Here is a 22,719-nt window from a genome sequence, read left to right on the forward strand (position 1 = left end):
AGTAAGAAATGGAAAATGCATAAAAATTGAATATATTTAACTATTTCGAAAGGGACAAAATGCAAATGACGAAATATTGTTGGGTATTTTTCCACGGTTCGAATTTGGCTCACCTTGCGTGGCACTTGTCGATGTCTTCTTTGCACCTGGCAGCAGAGTCCTCTGTTTCCGATGGGGAAAATAGAAAAAAATATGCTATTTCAGTACAAATGGTAAATGGCTCGAGGATTTTATTAGTTTTAAACTCTCGTGACATTACAGACGGAGAACTTTGGAAAAGGGTTTCGGGCGATTGAGAAACAAAACAGCTCTTAGGTAACTTCGGATTTTAATCGCACTACAGATTAAACGTCGTGTTTATGTTATAAAACATGTGACATTCAGCATATATGAAGTTAAAAAAAAGATTATTCTTAGAACTTATCGACAGAATATTTTCAATGAAAAAATGATCATTAAATTAGAACTTCAGTCTCAGTTATTTGTTCCTCCATTTTTTCATCGCTAACGCATTCTACTAATGTTCTACCTTTTTTTGTATAACCTACTAGGAACAAAATAAAATAGCAAGACTACATTCTGAGTATGTTGAAAGAACACATTCAATTACACCAAGCTCAGAGATTTAGGACCGAGTCAAAATGTTAATTTAATACTTATTTTACGTTGCAGATTGCTTTGAAAGTTGAATTCCTGTTATTTTCGTCTCAATCACATTATGTTTACATAAGCTCAGTGCTTTCATTTTATTTAAAAAACAAAAAAAAAACTCCCAAATTGTTGATTTTTGAGCCCCAGAGCGCATACACACATTGGTAGCAACATTCGCAGCCATACATTCATCAACTTTTCCCACTGTTCGGCGCTTAAAAATGATTGAGGATTTTTATTTTTCAACTCGATAAGCCACTTTCTTATTCTGAGTAGGCAGCAAACTCTCAGGTTTTAATAAAATTTCCACCCTAACTGCTGCCAAACCGTTTGTTTGAAGCTAGTTTCGAACCTAGTTTCAACATTGTCGAATTGAAAATCGTGTCAGTTTCGAACGTGATTTTTTATATCAGGCTTGCTCAGATCTCCGTTGCTAAGTGCGAAACCAACACAGTTTCGTGAAACGTGTTTGTTTGATGAAATTACCCTGGGACAGTTTCAGTTTTCTCAGGCTAAAACAACATTCGACATTGCCATGAAAAGCCACTTCGCATACTTTGTTTTTTTTTTTACCGAAATTGATCCAGACTGTCTTTTGAAAATGTCCTGTCTTTTGAATCTTCTCACAAACTTAACTTCATTGGATTTTGAGATGATTATGACCTTCAGTTAAATTTAGAATTCGATTAAAGACTGTGAAAAATAATTCAGTTTGGATAAGAAAAAGCTATTGTAAGAAATATCCTTAGCTCTTATTTTATAAAAAAATCATTCAAATAGAAAGTGGCGTTTTTTGTAAAATTGATTTTTTTAAAACGATTTTGAATGCAGCAATATTTTAACATTTCTAATCGAAAAATTGACTAATTTTGTGGAAATCGCTTATACAACACTGTTTTGTAAAGTTTGTTTTATTCACAAAAGACAATCTAGATGAATTCCTGAAAAGTAAGGTACGCAAAGCGACTTTTTGTGACAAAGTCTACATGTCCAGGCAGGTCTATTAAAAATTGAGTAGGTACTGCCAACATTTGTTCGAGTTAGCGCGAAATGTGTCTACACAGCCGAGTTGTAGATCAGCACGAGGGACAAGGTGAAGTTGTATGAATAGAAATAACTTATTTTTGTGACTCCGACTACGTCATTAATCACCGTTAAGAAAATGATCTTATTTCAATGAATTAAAATGCTTCAGTGCAATTTTGGTAAAGATTATTGAACAAAGTTTTTCGGAATGTGTGGAAAATTGTAGATTGCCGGGCCATTACGGTGTCCATAAAGTTTTATTCAGAATAAAGCATTGCCAATCACGTAGAATTTTGCGTGAAGTCATTTCCCCACATCTTCATAACTAGTGAAGTGTTGCTCAGCAAGTGCGTGGGACATCAGTGGAAATAAATGATAGTCCGAAGGGGCCAAGCCAAAGAAGTATGGCGGGAGAGGTAAAAACTCCCAAGGCTGTTTTTGACCGTTTTTGCAGTGTTTGTTGAATCGTTGTCATGATGATTTTCTCATGTCTTTTCTTCTGGTCGCTTTTCGAGTAATGCTTAAGTCATAGCTTGCTGTTGGTAGCGATCCTCTGGTTTGAAAAGCTGGCAGTATAAGATAAAAAGCTTTTGCAGTTGATGTCGACAGTTGGCCAAGGTTGACATATGATTTTCTGCGCTAGGGACTCCCCAAAGAAATTCATTTCGTATTTTTCATGTCACGAAAACAAGATTTCGCTTCCCGTTTTTCGCTTTTCCTGCTGTCTTTCATTCAGGTCATGAGGAGTTTATTTTTCCACCTTCGGAATCTTCTGTACGACTCAGAAATGGCTTAGCGACGAACGCTTAACCTCTCCGCCAGTTGGTTTTAGTTCTTGCGATTCGGCATTACAATTTTTTCAATTGATTTGTGCATTTTTTGTCACTTTTACACTGCGATTCCTACTTTCAAATCGTTTAAATTAACATTCACACGTTGCGACCGATAGAGCATTTTTTTTTTTTTTTCATAAATACGTTTATTTCATAGGCAATATACATAAGTTTTTCTTCGCCGTGGCATCTACAATACATAGTACTTTAAACCTAATACATTTCGAATATCCTATTAGTATGTTGGTATTCATTAGTTAATCTAAACACTGTTTTTATCAAGCGAGTTGCTATTATAAATTACATTAAATGAAATACATTTATTTTGTACATGATCTTATAACTATTTCAGGTTTGTTTGTATCAGTTCATCACTTTTATTTAATATAAGATAGCTGGCTATTGGTTGAGCTCATGGAAGAGAAAACAATCTAACATAAAATAAAATTTAAATTGGAACTCCAATGGACTTAATGAAATAATAAAGAAGTTTCATGTAAGGAACGTCACGACAAGCAAGAATGTCGCGAACTGGGACATTGGATAGTCTACCTTGGGTACGCAAGGAATTTATTAGTTGAGATCTGACATCACGATACTCCACGCATGTCCAAACAACATGGTCAATATCGCGGTAACCTTCGCCACAAGCACAATGATTAGTCTCGGAAAGTCCAATTCGAAGGAGATGTGCATCTAACGTGTAGTGATTGGACATGAGTCTGGACATCACACGAATGAAATCTCTACTCACATCCAGTCCCCTGAACCATGCCTTTGTCGATATTTTAGGAATAATTGAGTGCATCCACCGACCCAGATCATCTTTATCCCAAGAAGCTTGCCAGCTGGCAAGTGTTCTTTGGCGAGACGCGCTATAGAATTCATTGAAAGCAATTGGTCTCTCATAAATTTCACCCTCAATAGCACCACGTTTGGCTAAAATATCGGCTCTTTCATTGCCTGGAATGGAGCAATGAGCCGGAACCCAAACTATTGTGATTTGATAATTATTATTCAATATGACGTTCAGGCACTGTTTTATTTTGCCCAAGAAAAAAGGTTCATTTTTGCCAGCAGCCTTTGAGCGAATGGCTTCAATTGCACTCAGACTATCTGTGAAAAGAAAATAATGGTTTGGAGATAATGTGACGATTATACTCAAACTATAATGAACTGCTGCTAACTCTGCTATATAAACAGATGCAGGTTCTTGAAGCCTAAAGGAGACCGAAACATTATTGTTGAACATACCAAACCCTGTCGCTTCTTCAATTCGCGATCCGTCCGTGTAAAACATTTTCTCAGAGTCGATATGCCTGAACTTACTTGTAAATATTTTTGGGATTTCCAACGAGCGTAGGTGTTCCGGAATTCCACGCACTTCGCGCTGCATGGATGTGTCGAAAAATAAAGTTGAGTCAGGGACATTTAGGAGGCTGACACGGATAGGAATATATCTTGAAGGGTTGATTTCCTGTGACATATGGTTAAAATATACAGTCATGAATCTTGTTTGAGATTGAAGCTCAACTAGCCTTTCGAAGTTATTAATAACTAGGGGATTCAGTACCTCGCATCTTATTAGCAGTCGCGACGAAAGCTCCCAAAAACGATCCTTCAATGGAAGAACTCCCGCCAGAACTTCAAGACTCATTGTATGTGTCGAATGCATGCAGCCTAAAGCAATTCGCAAACAACGATATTGAATTCGCTCTAATTTGATAATATGAGAGTTTGCAGCGGAACGAAAGCAAACGCATCCATATTCCATCACTGAAAGTATCGTTGTCTGATACAATTTTATTAGATCTTCCGGATGAGCACCCCACCAAGATCCGGTTATTGTTCGAAGAAAATTTACTCTTTGTTGGCATTTTGTTATCAGAAACCTAATGTGTCCTCCCCACGTGCATTTGGAATCAAACCACACCCCGAGGTATTTGAAAGTCAAAACCTGTTGGATCATTCTTCCCATCATATGGAGCTGAAGCTGCGCGGGATCATGCTTTCTTGAAAAGACGACTAACTCTGTTTTCTCCGCAGAGAATTCGATACCAAGATGAACAGCCCAATCGGACAAGTTATCTAAGGTATCTTGCAATGGTTTATGCAGATCAATAGCTTTGGGTCCAGTAACTGAAACTACGCCATCATCTGCCAATTGTCTTAGTGTACATGGGGATACTAGACAGCTGTCAATGTCATTTACGTAAAAATTATAGAGGAGCGGACTGAGGCAAGAGCCTTGCGGTAGACCCATGTAGCTAGTTCTGAATGTTACCAAATCGCCATGTGAAAAATGCATGCGTTTCTCTGACAAAAGGTTGTGCAAATAATTATTTATAACCGCTGGGAGTCCATGTTGGTGAAGCTTGTCTGAAAGAACATCAATGGAAACTGAATCAAATGCTCCTTTAATGTCTAAAAATACAGATGCCATTTGTTGCTTTTGAGCGAAGGCAATTTGGATGTCAGACGAAAGTAATGCAAGGCAATCATTCGTCCCTTTATTTCTACGGAAGCCAAACTGAGTATCTGACAACAAACCGTTCGTCTCGACCCAAGTGTCGAGACGTCGTAGAATAATTTTTTCGAACAATTTTCTGATGCAGGACAACATCGCGATGGGTCTATATGAGTTGTGATTGGAAGCTGGTTTCCCCGGCTTTTGAATGGCGATAACTTTCACTTGCCTCCAGTCAGGTGGAACAATATTTTGCTCAAGAAGCTTGTTGAACAATTCCAACAAACGTCTTTTCGCGAGGTCGGGCAGATTCTTCACCAAGTTGAATTTAATTCTGTCCAACCCAGGAGCGTTATTGTTACAAGACATGAGTGCTATGGAAAATTCCATCATAGAAAAGGGGCTATCAATGGAACCATTATTTGAAAAAGATTCCCTAATAATGCTATGCGTAGGAACAGAATCTGGACAAACTTTCCTCGCAAAATCAAATATCCATCGGTTCGAGTATTCCTCACTCTCATTTCCTACGTTACGATTCCTCATTCGTCTGGCCGTATTCCAAAGAGTGCTCATTGAGGTTTCTCTTGACAAACCTTCGACAAAATGTCTCCAATAGCTACATTTCTTGGCCCGAAGTATGCTCTTGTACTTGGTTTCTAAAGTCAAGAATTTTTCAAAATTCTGAGGAGTTCCTCCTCCTCGTTTTAAAAACATCTTGAAGGCATTTTGTTTCGCGTGCTTAGCATCTGAGCACTCTTTGTCCCACCAAGGGTTTGGAGGCCTTCTGTTAGACGATGGACCAAGAAATCGTTTGGTTTGGGCTTGTTCTGCGGCCTCCAGAATCGAACAAACGAGGAAGTCATATTCTTCAAGTGGGGGGAGCTCTTCCATTGAAGTTAAGGCACTTGAAATATTACTTTGGTATTTAATCCAGTCAATATTTTTTGTCAAATCATATGGAATATTAACTGAATTAGCAATGCCTTTGTTACTGCTAATTGAGATGATGATTGGTAAATGATCGCTACCGTGTAAATCAGGAAATACTTTCCAGGTGCAATCTAGTCGAATTGAAGTCGAGCAAAGAGATAAATCTAATGCACTTGGACGTGCAGGAGGTCTTGGGATCCGTGTCATGCTACCCATATTTAGTACCGTCATGCTAAAATTGTCGCAAATATTATATATTAAGGATGATCTGCTATCATTGTAAACGGAACCCCACATCATTCCGTGCGAATTGAAATCTCCTAAAATCAAACGTGGAGCAGGAAGGGCTTCGACAATTTCATTAAGCTGTCGTTGTCCAACTTGAGCTCTTGGAGGAATATATACTGAAGCAATGCAAATGTCCTTTCCTTTAATGTTTATTTGACAAGCAACAACTTCTATACTAGAAGTCGAAGGAATATTTAATCTATAAAAGGAATAACATTTCTTAATTCCTAAAAGCACTCCACCATACGGAGAGTCTCTATCGAGACGTATAATGTTAAAGTCATTAAAACTTAAGGCTATGTTTGATGTAAGCCATGTTTCGCACAAAGTAAATACATCACATTTTTGACTATGCAACAAAACTTTAAATGAATCAAGTTTTGGCATGATGCTTCGACAATTCCACTGCAGGACAGTGATTGAATCATTTGCGGCGGATGATAAATTATCCATCAAATGATACAAAACCTGAAAGAACTGGCCATTGAGCTGATAACTGTTTCAAAAAAGTTCTAGCTATTGGAAGGAATGCCGTTATGATAGTCTTTAGAGGTTCAGAAATATTGAATGCTGCGAAAATCCATTCTACAATTTCCGAAAACTTAAGTAATCCTGTTGGTGAATGTGAAACGGAGCCCACTGGATTATTGTCTTTCCTTGAGCTAGTTTCTGGATTGGTTTGTGAATTTGACAAACCAGGAGGCACAGTTTTTGGTTTTAAATTTGGCTTTTTAGCTTTAACACGGGGATCTTTTTTTGAAGATGTAATTTTAGGTGTCTTTTTAGGTATTTTGTGGTTTGTTAATCTCCTCTTAACAGACCCTTGAGGAGTGACAAACGAGGTATCTTCACTATTTCCGTCGGAGTCAGATTCCTCTGGCTCCATAAGATTTGAAAAACCGTTTTCGGTTTCCAAGGGGGAGACATGTATGACCGTTTTAAGCATTTCTGCATATGTGCGCTTAGACCGTGCTTTTAAAGAAAGCTTCATTTTGTCTTTACGCAACTTAAATGCAGCGCATACTGAAAGATCATCATGAGGTCTCTCCCCACAATAAACACATTTTTCAACATTTTTATCGCAAAGATTATCCTTATGAGGCCCTTGACATTTGATACATTTGGACTTATTACTACAGTAAGTAGCTGTATGCCCGAATTTTTTACAGTTCGTGCAATTCATAACATGCGGTACGAAAAGCCGAACAGGAAGACGAATTTTATCGATATAGACATGGCTAGGCAACGCAGATCCGGCAAATGTTACACGAAACGAATCTGAGGGACGATACGACTTTTTTCCATCGACAATAGATGCTGAGTACAATTGCTTGCACTCGAGTATCTTAACTCCCTCAAGCATGGAGTTTTTAAAACGACCAACTCCATTTTTAAGTAAATCATCGGCCGTCAGACTTGCTTCAGTCACGACACCGTCAATTTCCACCTCCTTCGATGGAATGTAAACTCGATATTCAACAGAAAATAATTTACAGGTTACAATTTCGTTCGCCTGTTTCAAGTCATTGACAACAACTCGAATTTTATCTCTATTAACTTTACATATTTCTTTAACTTCAGAGAAATGTGATGTCAAATCCTTGGTAATTTGCATCAAATTTAAAATCTTTTCTTTTTTTCGAAGATAGACTATCCATGGCCCAGTGGTACCCTGTGAATAATGTTTAGCCCTCGGAGTATTTAAACTCTTACTAGTATCCGGAATCGGATTCGGATGATCTTCCATAAGATCATCCATTACATTAAATTTTTTTGTAAATTAATAATACCAAAATAAAAACTTATGTTTAGTAAAATTTCAGATATAAGAAATAAAAAATAAATTAAATTAAATCTACCTTGTAGCTGATGTCTCTGTTCCTTTATCGTGAAGAACGACGTGAAGCTCTTCCAACGATTTCCAATTGGCAGTCTTCTGCTGTTTCCAATTGGCAGTCTTCTGTCGTTTACTGCTATCTCAGTTGCTCTGCCGTCGTTGTGAACACCACTGCACTTGCTGTGCTGCCTGTACCTGACCCCAGGTACAGTGCTTTTGCTCTTGGTGGCGATCAAATGCGATGCTTGCAGTGTAGCACCTCGCGATATATGCCGTCTCTTTTGATCCTACGCAGCGTACAAATTCTGGTACCTGGTAGATCAGCACTGGGTTGCTTTAGCACCTTTGTGCCTTTGCACCCCTTCGTCTTCGCACCTTTATGCGATGGCACCTCTGTGACTCGTCACTTCTATGCTCTCGCACCTCTGTGTTTCTACACCTCTGTGCGTATGAACGGGATGGCCTTCGTTGCTAGCTTTCCAGTCGGGAAACGCCCCGAATATTGCGTTTGCTATGGGCAGTTTAACTACCTGAAGCTTAGAATTATCTCGGTATCAGCCGTTAACTCACGAGCCAGTACAATCGAAACACAACCTCTTCGCTTGAATGGTTTTTACTGAATGACCGATAGAGCATGTTACTCGTAAGTTTCAACAAAGATTCGATGGGTTTCAGCACAGTTTTTTTCAAATCAAATTATTGAGCGAACACTTCCCTCAAGCGCTTTTTACGTGGCAGGAGCTTCGACATGTTCATTTCACTAAATGAATATAGCACAATTGGCAAAACAGCTTGATGTTACAGCAAAAATAAAGATGACGCAATAGTTGCGACGGTGAACTAATCTCTGCTTACAGTAACATCTCTTGAAAAAATCTTGCATTATTAACTGCAAACCTAGTATGTAAGAACTCATTTGAAATTGCGAAATTTATTATAAATTCTTCAAATTGTTCGAGAATTTCGGCTTAATGTTCTGTTGCTAAAGTGAGAGTTGGCATCACTGGGAGTGCGATGCGGTGTCCTGGTGCTGCTGTCAAAAAAGTATAATTTCAATGTGTTGTTTGATACGTATAGTCAAAAATTTGGTTGAAATAGTTATTTTGAGTGATAGTGCAGGTGTGACAAGTATGTGTTTAGTAGTGAGGGTGCTATTTATTGAATAATATTGATCCGCGAAACTAAAGATGCTCAAGCGGCGGATACTGTGAATTTGCCACCCCAAAATTCAACGATGTTAACCTGTTAACCGATCGAAGCGCCGTCTGCATGTCATTGTCGGTGTTATCGGATTTCTATGGAATGTGTGATAGTTTACAAGTCGATCTTGTCATTCAGACTGAAGGTTTAGGGTTGGTCTGCAGCGGACTCATTCGCGAGCAGGAGAAAAGGGATACTGGTGAGATCGTTCCTTTTATATTTTTCTTACTTAATATATTTCTCCTGAATATCGAAAATCAGGTTTTGTTGAGATCATATTGTTTACCAAAACATATCCGGATCTCTTTTCCTCCCTACTAACAAATCTCCTATCACGTGATGCTCGTGGAGATACAGTGGTACCAGCGGTCTCTAGAAACAACGAGTATCGGACTAACATTCCTTTCTTTCCCTCAGTAGCACAGCCTTTGGTCGTAGCCAGTGTCGTTATTGATCATTTAATCAAAAGTCAGGAGTGTGTGGGTATGTGAAAATGATTTGCTTCTCCCAAGATTCATTTTCTTGGTTCATTGTACATTTCCACTCATTCGGTCAATCACGAAGTGCAACTACGGGCGATCTACTTCAGTTCAGCACAGCTCAGCATGATGTTCTGTTGCTGAAGTGTTTTTAATACCCTTGAATGAGGCCTGAAATTCACACTCATTAGTGTAGACTTTTCGCCAACTTGTTGATTTGTTTTCATTAAAACCGTCTGTAACATTCTTTGCTTTATTAATAGATTATTTAGTTTTCATCTCATCTTTAAACAATTCGACTTTGATCTTCCTTCTCGATTAGGCCAAAATGTTACTATGAGGGACTCCCAATTAGTGTTTTGAAGAAACGCAATCAAAGAACGACTGGATTGATCTTCCAGGGTAGGTCAATCATAGAGCATTTCAACGGATTGGAGGAGTTAGCAGGTACAAATTTTGTCTCTAGATGAGAATTTTATATTTTTATTTCGATTATAGAGGTTTTGACTTTAAGAACTGCAAGAACTAGTTGCGGATTGCTACTTTGGTTATGTTTGGCATCATTATTTTTAGCTTCATTATGCCACGTGTTCAGATTAAAACAAAAGATAATTTTCGGTTCCAATGTTTGAATTTGACCATTTGATTATGATCGAGTTTAAGAATTAAAATAACTATTTCAGCGATATGAGTAGTGCTTCCAAATTTAAATTGAGTAATGTTTTGAGTTATTTTATAAACTGATAATAAGGTTAATGTGATTTCCCAACTTCAGACCACATTACCAAAACATTCATTAATGGATATTGGTTCCACCGCTAATGAGTTTCAGGAATCAATCCTATATATGAAAGGTCTTGTGTTTTATTTGGTAGGTGGTAGCTAGTCTTCGTCAGTTCTAAGAATATTACCTCGATTGGTTCCCACGAGAAATGTTTGACAAAAGCCCTAAATAATTCTTACATGCGAAGAGACATCCTTTGATGATATTTGGCATCGAGAAAATAACAAAAAATGAAAAAAAAACACTACCGCAACTACTTTACTCACCGGGAAATATCACAATCGCTGGAAGTGATGCAATCCTCGGCGTACTGCTTGGCCAGCACAATCGGCGGGCGGCAGACGCTGGCCCCACTCAGTGTCGAGATGTCGCATACCAGGCCCGATTCGCAGTCCGAATCCCGGCGGCACAGTTCACCGTACTTACGCCCTAGCGGAAACACGCAGTGGCCAATGACTGAAAGAGGCGAAACTTGATAGATCAGAACAAAAAAAAAAAGAAAAGAAAAAAGGAACGAGAGAAAAAGGTGGTAGGAAATCTCGGTTAGTGCAAATCTTGCTACTGCTGGCCCCTGCTGCTCGTTTCGGCAGAGTGTGTACATATTTACGCAGATTAGACACATGTGGGTGGTAGTTATGTAAATGGGCACATCGACATGGAAGGCTGTAGGTATGGCGAGAGGAGAAGATGAGGTGATTTGCGCAGAGTTTTGGATTTTACCGCAGAATCTGTTTGTTTTTTTTTTATGGTCGCGAGTGGAAAAAAGTTACCTAGACGTACTGGAAACTGACTGCATTAGATCCCGAAATTATGTTATGCTTTTCGATTACTTAAGAGCTTTTTATATTGGATAATGCTTGTCGCGACCTTCTATTAAAAAAAAACAAGTGCCAAAGTTCAAAGAATGTTTAGCTGCGTGATACTGCTATTCACATGTCATAACATGTGTTGTTGTAGTTTTTGTTATAAAACTAGCTATCCTGTAGAATCTGTTTCAAAGAGATAAAATAAGCTAGGAAAAATTGAATGAAAATATTCAAATAATAATATGAAAAAATAACAAGAAAACTATCCAGGAAACTTGCAACGTAAGCTAAAAAGCATTATAATATTATATAAGCATTACGACTTTTCTTGTTGTGTATTATGTCTCAGTTATTTGTAGCGTTTTTTTTTGTTTCCACAATATACTCGTGTTTGCTAGTTTGAAGTTAATTATTTACATTTTTTTCTATTTGACTTATCTACGAATACGATTATAATGCGTGCGTTTATTTTTATATATCAACCATCTTACTTGACATTGATTATTGAGCAGTCGTTGTGTAAACGTGACGAGTGCATTATTGTAACAAAAATTCAAGTGTGGTAAGCAAAGTGCGTGTAAATCCAATTATCTAATGGGATCAATAGGGGTGATATTATGTTCGAAATGCGTCCCAATAGATTCTAAAATGGGAAAACAATTGGGTCTAGAAACAAGTTAACATTTTTTCCTAGATATTTCCCACATTTTTCTGGCAATTTAGATACTTCTGACCATTTTGATGCCGAGAATGAATCGATTATTAGACTATAACACATGGGCTGAAAAGTCCCGGGTCTAACACATAACATATGGCACTAGTTTTATTGCAGTTAATACTAACCTGTAATTATTCAGTTAATACTAACCTTTGAAAGACAGTTGTTAAAATTTCACGACGTTTTCTATTCATTAGTTTGTGAGTTATTGTGCTACGAGTGACGCTACTTTTGTTATTTTCAGAACAATGAATCAAAAACAATTTCGTGTTTTAATTTTACACTGCTTCTTGATGAGAAAAAATACCGTTCTAGCGAAACAATGGCTAGAAAAGAGAACGTATTGATGGTTCTGAGCAGTGTTTAAACCATGTTTAAACGTAACAAAACGGATTTTTGGGTCGATATGTGACAATGGATGAAATATGGAGTCAACACTATCGTCATCTGAGTGGACAGCAACGGGTGGACCTCGTACAAAGCGCCTGAAAGCCCAACAATCGGCTGGAAAGGTTATGGCCTCTATATTTTGGGATGTGCGCAGAGCCGTAGTGAGCATTTCTGGCGCCCGAGGTGAGTTAAATATAGTAGCTCCCGCTAATTTTTTAACCAAAACCATGAAGATATTTCATTTTTCTGTAAGGTTATCTTGAGTAACATTTTCAATTTTAGTATCAAACACTTGTATCTCTCTTGAGTGTTACATCATACCTTATGATCAAAAAAGATCCGGAATTTTCATTTTAAAATTCCCGCGCTTGTCCAATCGGTAAACTTTTATTCTCTCAACGTTGGCAACACTTTTATACACATTCTGTCAAATTTGGACGCATATCGTACGATTAGTTTTTGTTTGGCGTCTATACAAAGAAGTTGAGAAAATTTCGTGTGGCGATTTTTATAATGAATGAAAATTTAGAACAACGTGCGTGCATCATTGTTGTGGCAGTCGATGAAGTGAACAAGTTGTTCCATTTCTGTAAAAGTAACTCTTCCAGGATAGGAAGATTCTATGGATCATATGGATTATTTGTTGCAAATTCGGAAGAGGATTTTGAGAAAAACAGTTTATTATTCCATTGTTGATGGAGAAATATTTAATCTAATAAAAAAAGTCTTCTGTAAATTAAGTAATTCCAGAAATAGGTAACAAGTCATCAGATTTTACATGTTTAGATTTGAATGACACTAGGCACATAATTTCAGCATAGCAAATCATTTGTTTTGCACGGTCGAAGGGAGGGGACACTTTCATCGGTTGGTTTGATATTTATACATTCATTTGACCACTACTTCCGGTACTTCTGGAACCGGAATCTGAGAACCCGGTATTGAAGAAAAAACCACTTAGTTTGGACATTAGCTAATAGGACCTATACATATTGAAAAAGTTTCATAATTCCAAAACCACACTGACATGCTAAAATCTTTCATTTGAATCTAAGTTGATGAAAACTTGTCAAAGAGTCTTCGAAAAATCGAAGTGAAGTTGGCCATCAACTAACAAGATCTGCCAATTAGAAGATTCTATCAACCAGTTTAAAAAAACCCCGCTTCTTCATGCAATCGATTTTTTGTGTGCTTATCACCCTGTAACTTAAGACCCGGAAGTTGTATCTAAATGAAATTGAGGATTTTTTTTTATTTTAGGCCCTTTCATTTGATATTAAGTTTGTGAACTTCGGTTCCGCCATCTCCGATAGAAGTTAGTGCACATATTTTCGCTTTTGAACACTAATAACTCTGTAACTCCGGAACCGGTAGTCGGAGCCAGTTAGAATTCTGGAACGTCATACCTGACCACAAGACTTTTCAACTAAATTTAAGTTTATTTTAAAGTTTAAGTTTGGTTTATCTTGACGAACTTATTCGAGCTCCGGGCCTCGGCTCACAGTTTTCACAGTGATTACCCTTTCTATATGAGAAAGGCAAAACGGTTTTCGTTCTTTGATATATTTTTTGGGAGGCACAAGTTGAATAAATATTACGGGGCAAGTGCTCCTGTAGACTACATCGTGAAATAAGGGTTTCGAGAGAAGCCCGCAGCGGCAGACCTTCCATTGCGAAAATGGAAATGGTACCGGATGACCAGCAAGTGCCATAAGAATTGGTACTAAGCTAATATATCATAGTTTTAGCAGGATTCCGCGAATGAAAAATGATGTCCTGCCACTGGATGCCGCACTTTCATACTCAGGATTAAAAAGAGGAACGCGAGCACACTTCGGAAGCATGTTCGCCTATGTTGATGTCAGCTGGCGTCGGTTGGTTACCGTTGACGAAGCCTAGATCCATTATTATAAGCTAGAGAAAAGAATGATAAACCGACAATAGACTGAAAGTGGGTGGAAAGGTTATGAATTCGGTTCTTTGGATTTGGCACAGTATAATTTTCATGGACTACCGGGGAAAAAGAAAAACACCATTGACAGCAAGTATAAGTGTGCATTATTGGAGCGATTGAAAATCGGTTTTTCGAGACAAAGCGCCGGTCCACAAGGGCATAGTGTGAACTTTATTTTGGAGTTCAGAACGCTACTTCCGTATCCTGTTCCGAAACCGGAAGACGGTTTCGGTTGAAACAGCATAGAAGTCTGTGAAACCATAAAACCTTTCATTTGAATCCATTCTTTCGTTTGTGCAAATCGTCTTAGTCATCTCTGAGAAATTTATATGAATTCTGTTTTAGAGTTTTTGATAGCTACAACGATTTTCTGTTGTGGTCAGAGCTTAAACTTGTCACGCATTCTCAATGAAAGAAAGCATTCCAACAACCTCATTTTCAATATTGCCTCATTCGTAAATGACCGACACCAGAACAAACGAAGAGAGGCGAAGCATTTCCGACGAAAACGAAACCAAACTAATGTCTGAAGGGAGCATCAACAGAATCTCAATTTTCATTCTTTCATCGATGTATTGAAAACCTGTGACGCTTGGCTATAAAGAGTGACTAAAATATGACAAATCGAAGTTACTACATCCCAGAACCTCTTTGGAAACAAAAACTACTACAAATTCGAGCAGCAACAGGAAAAGTCATTGTGAAACCTTTTTCTGTCATTTTCGATACTCAAAGCTTCGGTTGAATACCGACACTGCATACTATAGGATTTTCACTGAAAACAGCAAATGACTGAAAGGGCAAATGAAAGAAAGAACGCAATTTTGAAAATACTGTTCCGTTTATGTCATAGACTGGACCTGGATTTCGTTCTCACAGTTTGCAAGCGAAGCTGAGAATGACATTAATTTCTCATCATTTTCGTCTATTTTGAGTCAATCAAAATGACTTTTATTAGCTCTGGTTGTTGCATCGTCACTTTCAATGACGAATTTGAATTTTTAATATAACCCTATATATCCAAACCAGAGATGCAAGTTAAAAACCTGTTTTAATTCACCTAGTGGTGTAATGATGCCTTTCTCATGTACATATAATATTGTGGTATTCTATTCAAAATTTTTCTCTTCGATTTTTGAAAGAAACCAAGTGATTTTTTATGCACAACATACAGAATAAAACAGTGCTTTGATTGCGTAAGTCATCCTTAAGAACACGAAATGGGTTCACAATTATATGCACTTCCGGCACCGGACCCCGAGAACCGGTATAATCAAAGTCGATTCGTACGGCCACCAAATAACATGACACACAAACTCTTCTAGTACGCACTCTAAATTACGATTTAAATGTTTGTTGCATCCAAAAATATTTTAAGTGACGGTGTACAATATTTAACACACTTTACCCTATAATTCCGGAACCGGAAGTCGGATCCGGATGAAATTCAGGAATTCCGTATGGGACCATGAGACCTTTCATATGAATCTAAGTTTGTCAAAATCGATTCAGCCATCTCCGAGAAAACCTAGTGAGATTATTTGACACATACACACACAGACATTGCTCAGCTCGATGAACTGAGTCGAATGGTATATGACACTTGACAGTTTTTACTAGTCGGGTTTTCAAGTGATTGCATAATCTTTCTATATGAGAAAGGCAAAAATTAATTTCAAATATATTCATGGAGGGTTGAAAAAGTCTGTAAACAGCTTAGCAACAGCTTGGAAGCAGCTTATTTTAGAATTCTGCTGATTTGCAAACAAATCTGCAGGTCTGGCATCGCTGATCCAGACCCGGAAGTTGACTCGATGAAATTAAATAGGATCATGTGGGATTATAATGCACTTCAGTTGAATATAAATTTGTGAACATCGATCTGTTCGACAAATAATCAGCAAATTTTGAGGACTAGAAGAGCTTACTGCATAGTTTCAAAATATTTGCTTCTTTTTACATCGTCGCTTATAATAACATACCCTTGACATTGAAGGTTTTAATACTCTTCACTCAGTTTTTCCAAAACCAGGAAATGTTAAAAAAAATCGATCCCTTCCCCATTGAGCAATCCAAAATATGTGAGTATTTACTTAAAATGATACTAAAGGCACATCTAGAACTAGACACATAAAGAATCATCAGTTTGATGCTTTTTTTTTTTTTTATTTCTGGGCCTCTCTCGAAACGAAATCTCAGATACGGGTTAGATTCGAAGGTGTCTGGAAAAATTCAGATTCAAATGAAAGGTCAAAGCCCATTATTGACGATTTGTTTTCGTCTTGTTAAGTGAATGCAACTATGTAATGAAAACCGCGAAAATGTTACCGCAGAGCTAGCTCCTAACCCGCAAAATTGTTTTGCCAATTAAACTACCCTGCATATGAAAACGCATGATAAGAAAGCCCAATTGACTAGAAGAACCAAGCATGCTTGACTTTACTTGTCCACCACAGTATTCAATTATAGTCATATCTCTATGGAAACACATTTAACAGGAACCAAACACACACCACGCTATTCTTGGTTGGAGGCAAAGCCGAATAGCGAGGACAAGTTGAATGTTTGGGTTATCATTTCATGTAAAATCTCACGATGAATTAGTAGCAAATGTTTCGGAAGCGAACACGAATAGAATAATCGATAGACATAAGACTGATTTTCTATGTTCATTTGCAATTAACGAAACATTCCCAGAGATTCTATCGGACAAAACTGTCACATCGGACGGAGCCTGAAGGATTTGTAACTGCCGGTGCTCGGACAGAATGTAAATTCCTCCGTAAGGCTGGGCGTGATAAAATGCGTCATACGCGAGGAGCAAACATGTTGTCCAATTTATTCATACGTCTATCCAAACACATGATCCGCCCGGAGCCACTCCCTCTGTGCTACTTCTGGCAGGGCACGTTTTATGCTAAAGCTCACGTTGCCGGCAGGAAGGCGTTTATTTTTTGTTGTTGAATGTGGAATTTTCATTCAGTTCATTACGGCTGTGTGTACTGCGACATATTTCGCTCTTTGAGGTCGTGGTCGTGCCGGGCTTCTGCTACTTCCCAATTAGGGTGTTTTCCAAATAACTACTCAAACCATCGTTAGTTTTTAAGCTGAACGTTGAAATGTGACATAGATATCTCAGACGTACTAATGTTATAAAATATTCAAGTTTTGAATTTCGGATATCAAAATTTTATCAATCTATCTGATAATATTAGGCATTTTACAGGAGTGTTTTTCCCGAACTATTCAAATTGTATGTAGTAAGGATCGGTGCGGTGACCGTTCTCAATATGAACTTCACTGCCTGAACTTCTCTGGTACGGATACAAATAACACAATCGTACAATGGTACAAGAATGAATTTCATTTCCGACATTGATGTGAGCGTTTCCATTAGCATGCAATAAAATGTCACCACGAGCAAACAGTTACATTAAGACACTGTCAGATTGGATGTTACCTGCTTCCTTTGAATCGTACACCGGAGCGTTAGAAAAAGCGAAAATAACAATCGTTGGCACGCTATTTTTAGGTTTTGTGATTCAGTGTTATTTATGTCCGTTGACGACTAGCTGCTATAAATTGAAACTGTAGAATTGTCTATCTAGAATGTTTCAATCTAGACCAGAAATTCGACTTACGATTTATCGTTGTCACTTCAACTATCCTAACCTCAATTTTCATAGTAGTGATGGATCTCGAAACATTATTGCACGTTGAAATAAGTTTTTTTTTCATAGCACTTTGTAAGCTAAATATCGAATTGGTTTTTGTTGTTATAGAGGCTAACAGCACCCTAAATCATCACAGTTCCTTCGTTTATCTCGTATATTAAACCCATTTATTCACATCACTGTTTTTAGCACGAATCTCCAAATAAAGGGCTTGGGATCCCTGGGGAGATTGATAGTACCCATTATTCTTCTCCAGGCAGAACCAGCCGAATGGCCATGTGTCATTCGGCGTCAAAAATTAGCTAATATTAGATCCACTGGGATTTTACTTCCATAAAAAAAACGTAAAAAGACGAAAATTGATGGAGATTCTTTTTCTATTTTCAGCTACCGGATTTTTTGTGTGTTTTACATCTAGTTGCACAGTTTCGCTGAAGTTTCTTTTCGTTCAATGAATGGTTAACTCCAGGTACCGGGAAGAACGACCCACTATTTGAAGTATTTCTTAATTCTAATGGGAATTATGTAAAGTATGTTAAAAATTTTATACCATCACTGAAAAGGGCGAAAAACCGTAAAAAAATTCTAAATCGACTTCAAATCTTCTCCAATTGATAATTTTTATCAGTAGACGGTCAAACAAACCGATTTCGGTTATTCTTTCAAGAATCGAAGAAAATTATTTTGAGGAATACCACAATACTATATATGATAGTATGATTGATATGAGAAAGGCATCATTACACCACTATGTGGATTAAAACAGGTATTTCAATCTGTTTCTCCGTTTGGTACTGATCAAATTTAAAACTAGCTCAAGACGGCTTTACGTCTTAACAAAACTAAAACTAATCAGTGGTATCCATAAATTCCCAGAAAGGTGGTTAGGATGTGTAGAAAGCAATGGTAAATAATTTGAATCATTTTTTTTTCATTTTCCTATTGAAAATTTGTGTTTAATTTCAACAAAAACAGGTGAAAAAGCTCACTTCATACCGGTCATCTTTTTCTGTGTTTCACAAAAGTCATTTACTTCAAATTACTTCTGAGTGGCCAAAGACCGACATCATACGGAAATGAAGGCCCATGTCGAATACTGTTTGGAAAAATGTGGATAAGAAATTTCACCCTTCGAGCTTAAAACTATCCGACTATTGATTGTTCGATCGAATAATATGCAAGTATTTGCTTCGCTACCGTTGAAGAACTCAAAAATTGGTTTGATTCGTTCGTTTTCGATTATGTCTTTGGTGTAAAATTCACAGATTTCAAAAATGAAGGGCGAGCTTTGATTTCCGATGAATAATATTTTGAATAAAAGTTTTTCTAAATATATTCCCGAAGTGTGAAAAAAGTGCTGTTAATTTCGCCTATTTCACATAAAGCATATAAAATGTTGAAAAACAACAACTTTTGATCGGAGCCCGGAAACCCTTAGTGCTAAATACCATTCGACTCAGCTTGACAATAATTCTGCACCTGTCAAAGTTTTTTCTCTTCGCTCAATTTTGTCAGAGACGGCTGAACCGGTTTCAACAAGATTAGACTCGTTTGAAAGCTACTATTGGGTCATTGATCAAGTTCAAAGATCAAATGGTTGTCACGGATCTATTTTCAGAAATACAGTTGAATAAGTGTCACAACCGACAAAGCGCGCCTGTTTTTTCTCAGCTCAATTTTCTCGTAGATGGCTGAAACAATTTCAACTAATTAGGCTCGTTAGTTCATTCATCAAGTTCGTACATCAAATAGTTCTAACTTCCACTTCCAAAGATATAAAGGTTTACGTGACGTAACCGACAAAACGCACTTTTTTCACTCTGGTCAATTTTTCGCAAATGGCTAACCAAATTTCAATAAACTTACGCTGGTTTGATACCTACTATTGGGTCATTGATCAAGTTCAAAGTTCGAATGGTTATCTTTTTTGGTTGCGAAGATATAGTGGAATAAGTGGCGTAACCGACAAAACGCTGTTTTTCTCTCCGCTCAGTTCTCTCGGAGATGGCTAGACCGATTTAAACCAGTTTAGGTTTGTTTTGAAGCTAATAGTGATTGATTTATCAAGTTCGACGATTAAATAGCGGTCGCTGTCGATATGGTACATGTAAAGTAACCGACTAACCGCACTTTTTACATTCGCCCAATTTTCTCGAAGATGGCGGAACCAATTTCAACTATCTTAGGCTTGTTTGAAAGCTACTATTGGGTTTTTGAACGGCTTCGAATATATAATGGCATAGGTAAGTGCCGTAACCGATATATAATAAGTGCCATAACCGACAAACAGCTTTTTTTTCTATATGCTCATTTTTCTCGATACACTAAGGCTTATCTGAATACTAAAGACTGTCCCAGAAAGTATGGACGCAACCAAAAACCGCTGGAAGAAGTAAGTGAAAAAGCCGTGCGAAATGCAATCAGGAAGTTCGGTGAGGATAAAACCTTTGAGGACAAACCGAAAACGGGTCGAAAAAAAGGTCCTGCTAACCCTCAGTTAGATAAACGTATACTGAAGGTGTTCGAGCAAAAGAAGGAGGTTTCAGTTCGGGATGTGGCCAAAAAAGTGGGCACTTCGAAGTCAAATGTTCTTCGTGCTAAAGAACGTTTGAATCTTCGAACCTATAAGAAGCAGAAACAACCAAAACGTAGTCCGAAACAAGAAGCATCGATCAGGCCGAGGGTTCGAAAGCTGTACAATACGATTCTTGCTGGAAATTTGAACTGCATAATCATGGACGACGAAACCTACGTGAAACTCGATTACAAATCCTTGCCGGAACCACAATATTATACGGTGCGAGAAGGGCAAGTATTAAACCAGTCCGAGACATCGATTGAAGTCGAAAAATTTGGTAAGAAAGCTATGGTCTGGCAAGCAATTTGTAGCTGCGGAAAGATTTCGAAACCCTTCATCACCACTGATTCAATGAACAGCGAAATATATATCAAGGAATGTTTACAAAAACGACTTCTACCCATGATTCAAAGCCACAACGATCCTGTTGTCTTCTGGCCAGATCTTGCTTCTTGCCACTACTCGAAATCAACGGTAGAATGGTATACCTTATGATAAAAAAAGAACCGGAATTTTCATTTTAAAATTCCCGCGCTTGTCCAATCGGTAAACTTTTATTCTCTCAACGTTGGCAACACTTTTATACACATTCTGTCAAATTTGGACGCATATCGTACGATTAGTTTTTGTTTGGCGTCTATACAAAGAAGTTGAAAAATGTTCCTGCGGCGATTTTTATAATGGATGAAAATTTGAAACAACGGCTCGCCTTCGAAGCGCCATTCGGTCCATTGTTGTGCGGTTTCGACGTCATATTCATAGATCCACACCTCATCACCAGTTATTTTGCATTCGATGAATGTGGGGTCACTAACTGCGTTGGAAATCATCTCTTTGACCACATCAACACGACGCTGTTTTTGAATGAAATTCAGCTTTTTTGGCACCAGCCGAGAAGCGACGCGTTCCAAACCCAAAACATCAGTTAAAATGTGTTCGGCTGGTCCGTAAGAGATGCCCAACAACACAGCAATCTCTCTAATCGGTACAGAACGATTTTGCAACACGATTTGTTTCGCCGATTCAATGTTTTCTTCAGTAACAGATGCTGTTGGGCGGCCAGGGATCTCATCATGATCCAAGCTTGTACGACCACCTTTGAAGCGTTTATACCACTCTTATGCCTGTGTTTTTCCTAGACACGATTCACCAAAGGCCTTTTCTAACATTTTCAACGTTTCGGAACACTTAAATCCATTTGCAACACAAAATTTGATGCACGCACGTTTCCATTATGAAAATCGCCACACGAAAATTTTTCAACTTCTTTGTATAGACGCCAAACAAAAACTAATCGTACGATATGCGTCAAAATTTGACAGAATGTGTAGTGTATAAAAGTGTTGCCAACGTTGAGAGAATGAAAGTTTACCAATTGGACAAGCGCGGGAATTTTAAAATGAAAATTCTGGTTCTTTTTTTATCATAAGATACTACATAAAATGTCACTTTCGTCCCAAAAGACATGAATCCACCACTTCGACAAATTGAGGAATTTTGCACATTAACGAAGGCACATCTTAGGAAACATGTCTCGGCAGCCGAAACCATTCAACAGTTCGAAAAAGATTGAAAAAAGTGTCAAAACTTGTCACCAACAAGTCTGTACGGAATTTGAAGAGGAATGTTCGCAAGAAGGTGCGCCAGCTAGTCTACAATGGCTAAGTAGCAAATGTTGAGAATAATATTCTGTTGTTGGAGTCTAATATTATCAGTACATCGAATAAAATTTGAATATCTAACTCTTGTGAATTATTTACAGCGAAATAAAAGTGCGTCCATACTTCCTGGGGCATTCTTTACTAAGCATTTATTGATGATGTTTGGGAGGGTTATGGCAATCAATTTTATTTCGTGGTGTAACTGTCAAATTACCGGGTTATTTTTCAATACATCGAATCTTTTCGAAGGTGCCTGAACCGAATCCGAAAATCTTACACACGTTGGAATTGTACTGTTAATTAATTTGATAAGTTCACAGTGCTCATGGCAAACAGATTTTGGCCCGAAGATTCATTCGTATCAACGACGTAACCGACTAGTTGCACTTTTTCTGTAGGCATTTATTGTTTTCCGTGGGATAAAATTAAAATGCATTTTG

At 37.8% G+C, this 22,719-nt stretch overlaps 1 protein-coding gene across 3 annotated transcripts in view; it reads right to left on the reverse strand.

The window, feature by feature from the left end:
- LOC131428169 (prohormone-3) overlaps positions 1–22,719 on the reverse strand; it is a 140,639-nt gene that overhangs the window by 13,984 nt on the left and 103,936 nt on the right. For 2 of the 3 annotated variants that reach the window (XM_058591885.1, XM_058591884.1), the window contains exons 4-5: positions 10,765–10,969; positions 114–162 (exon numbers count right to left, since the gene is read on the reverse strand). In XM_058591885.1, coding sequence (XP_058447868.1) covers positions 114–162; positions 10,765–10,969 — 254 coding nt within the window. The remainder of the gene's footprint in view (positions 1–113; positions 163–10,764; positions 10,970–22,719) is intronic. The other variant, XM_058591886.1, reaches the window with a different exon arrangement.

The sequence above is a fragment of the Malaya genurostris genome, chromosome 2 (assembly GCF_030247185.1).
Source record: "Malaya genurostris strain Urasoe2022 chromosome 2, Malgen_1.1, whole genome shotgun sequence".
Lineage (NCBI taxonomy): Eukaryota > Metazoa > Arthropoda > Insecta > Diptera > Culicidae > Malaya > Malaya genurostris.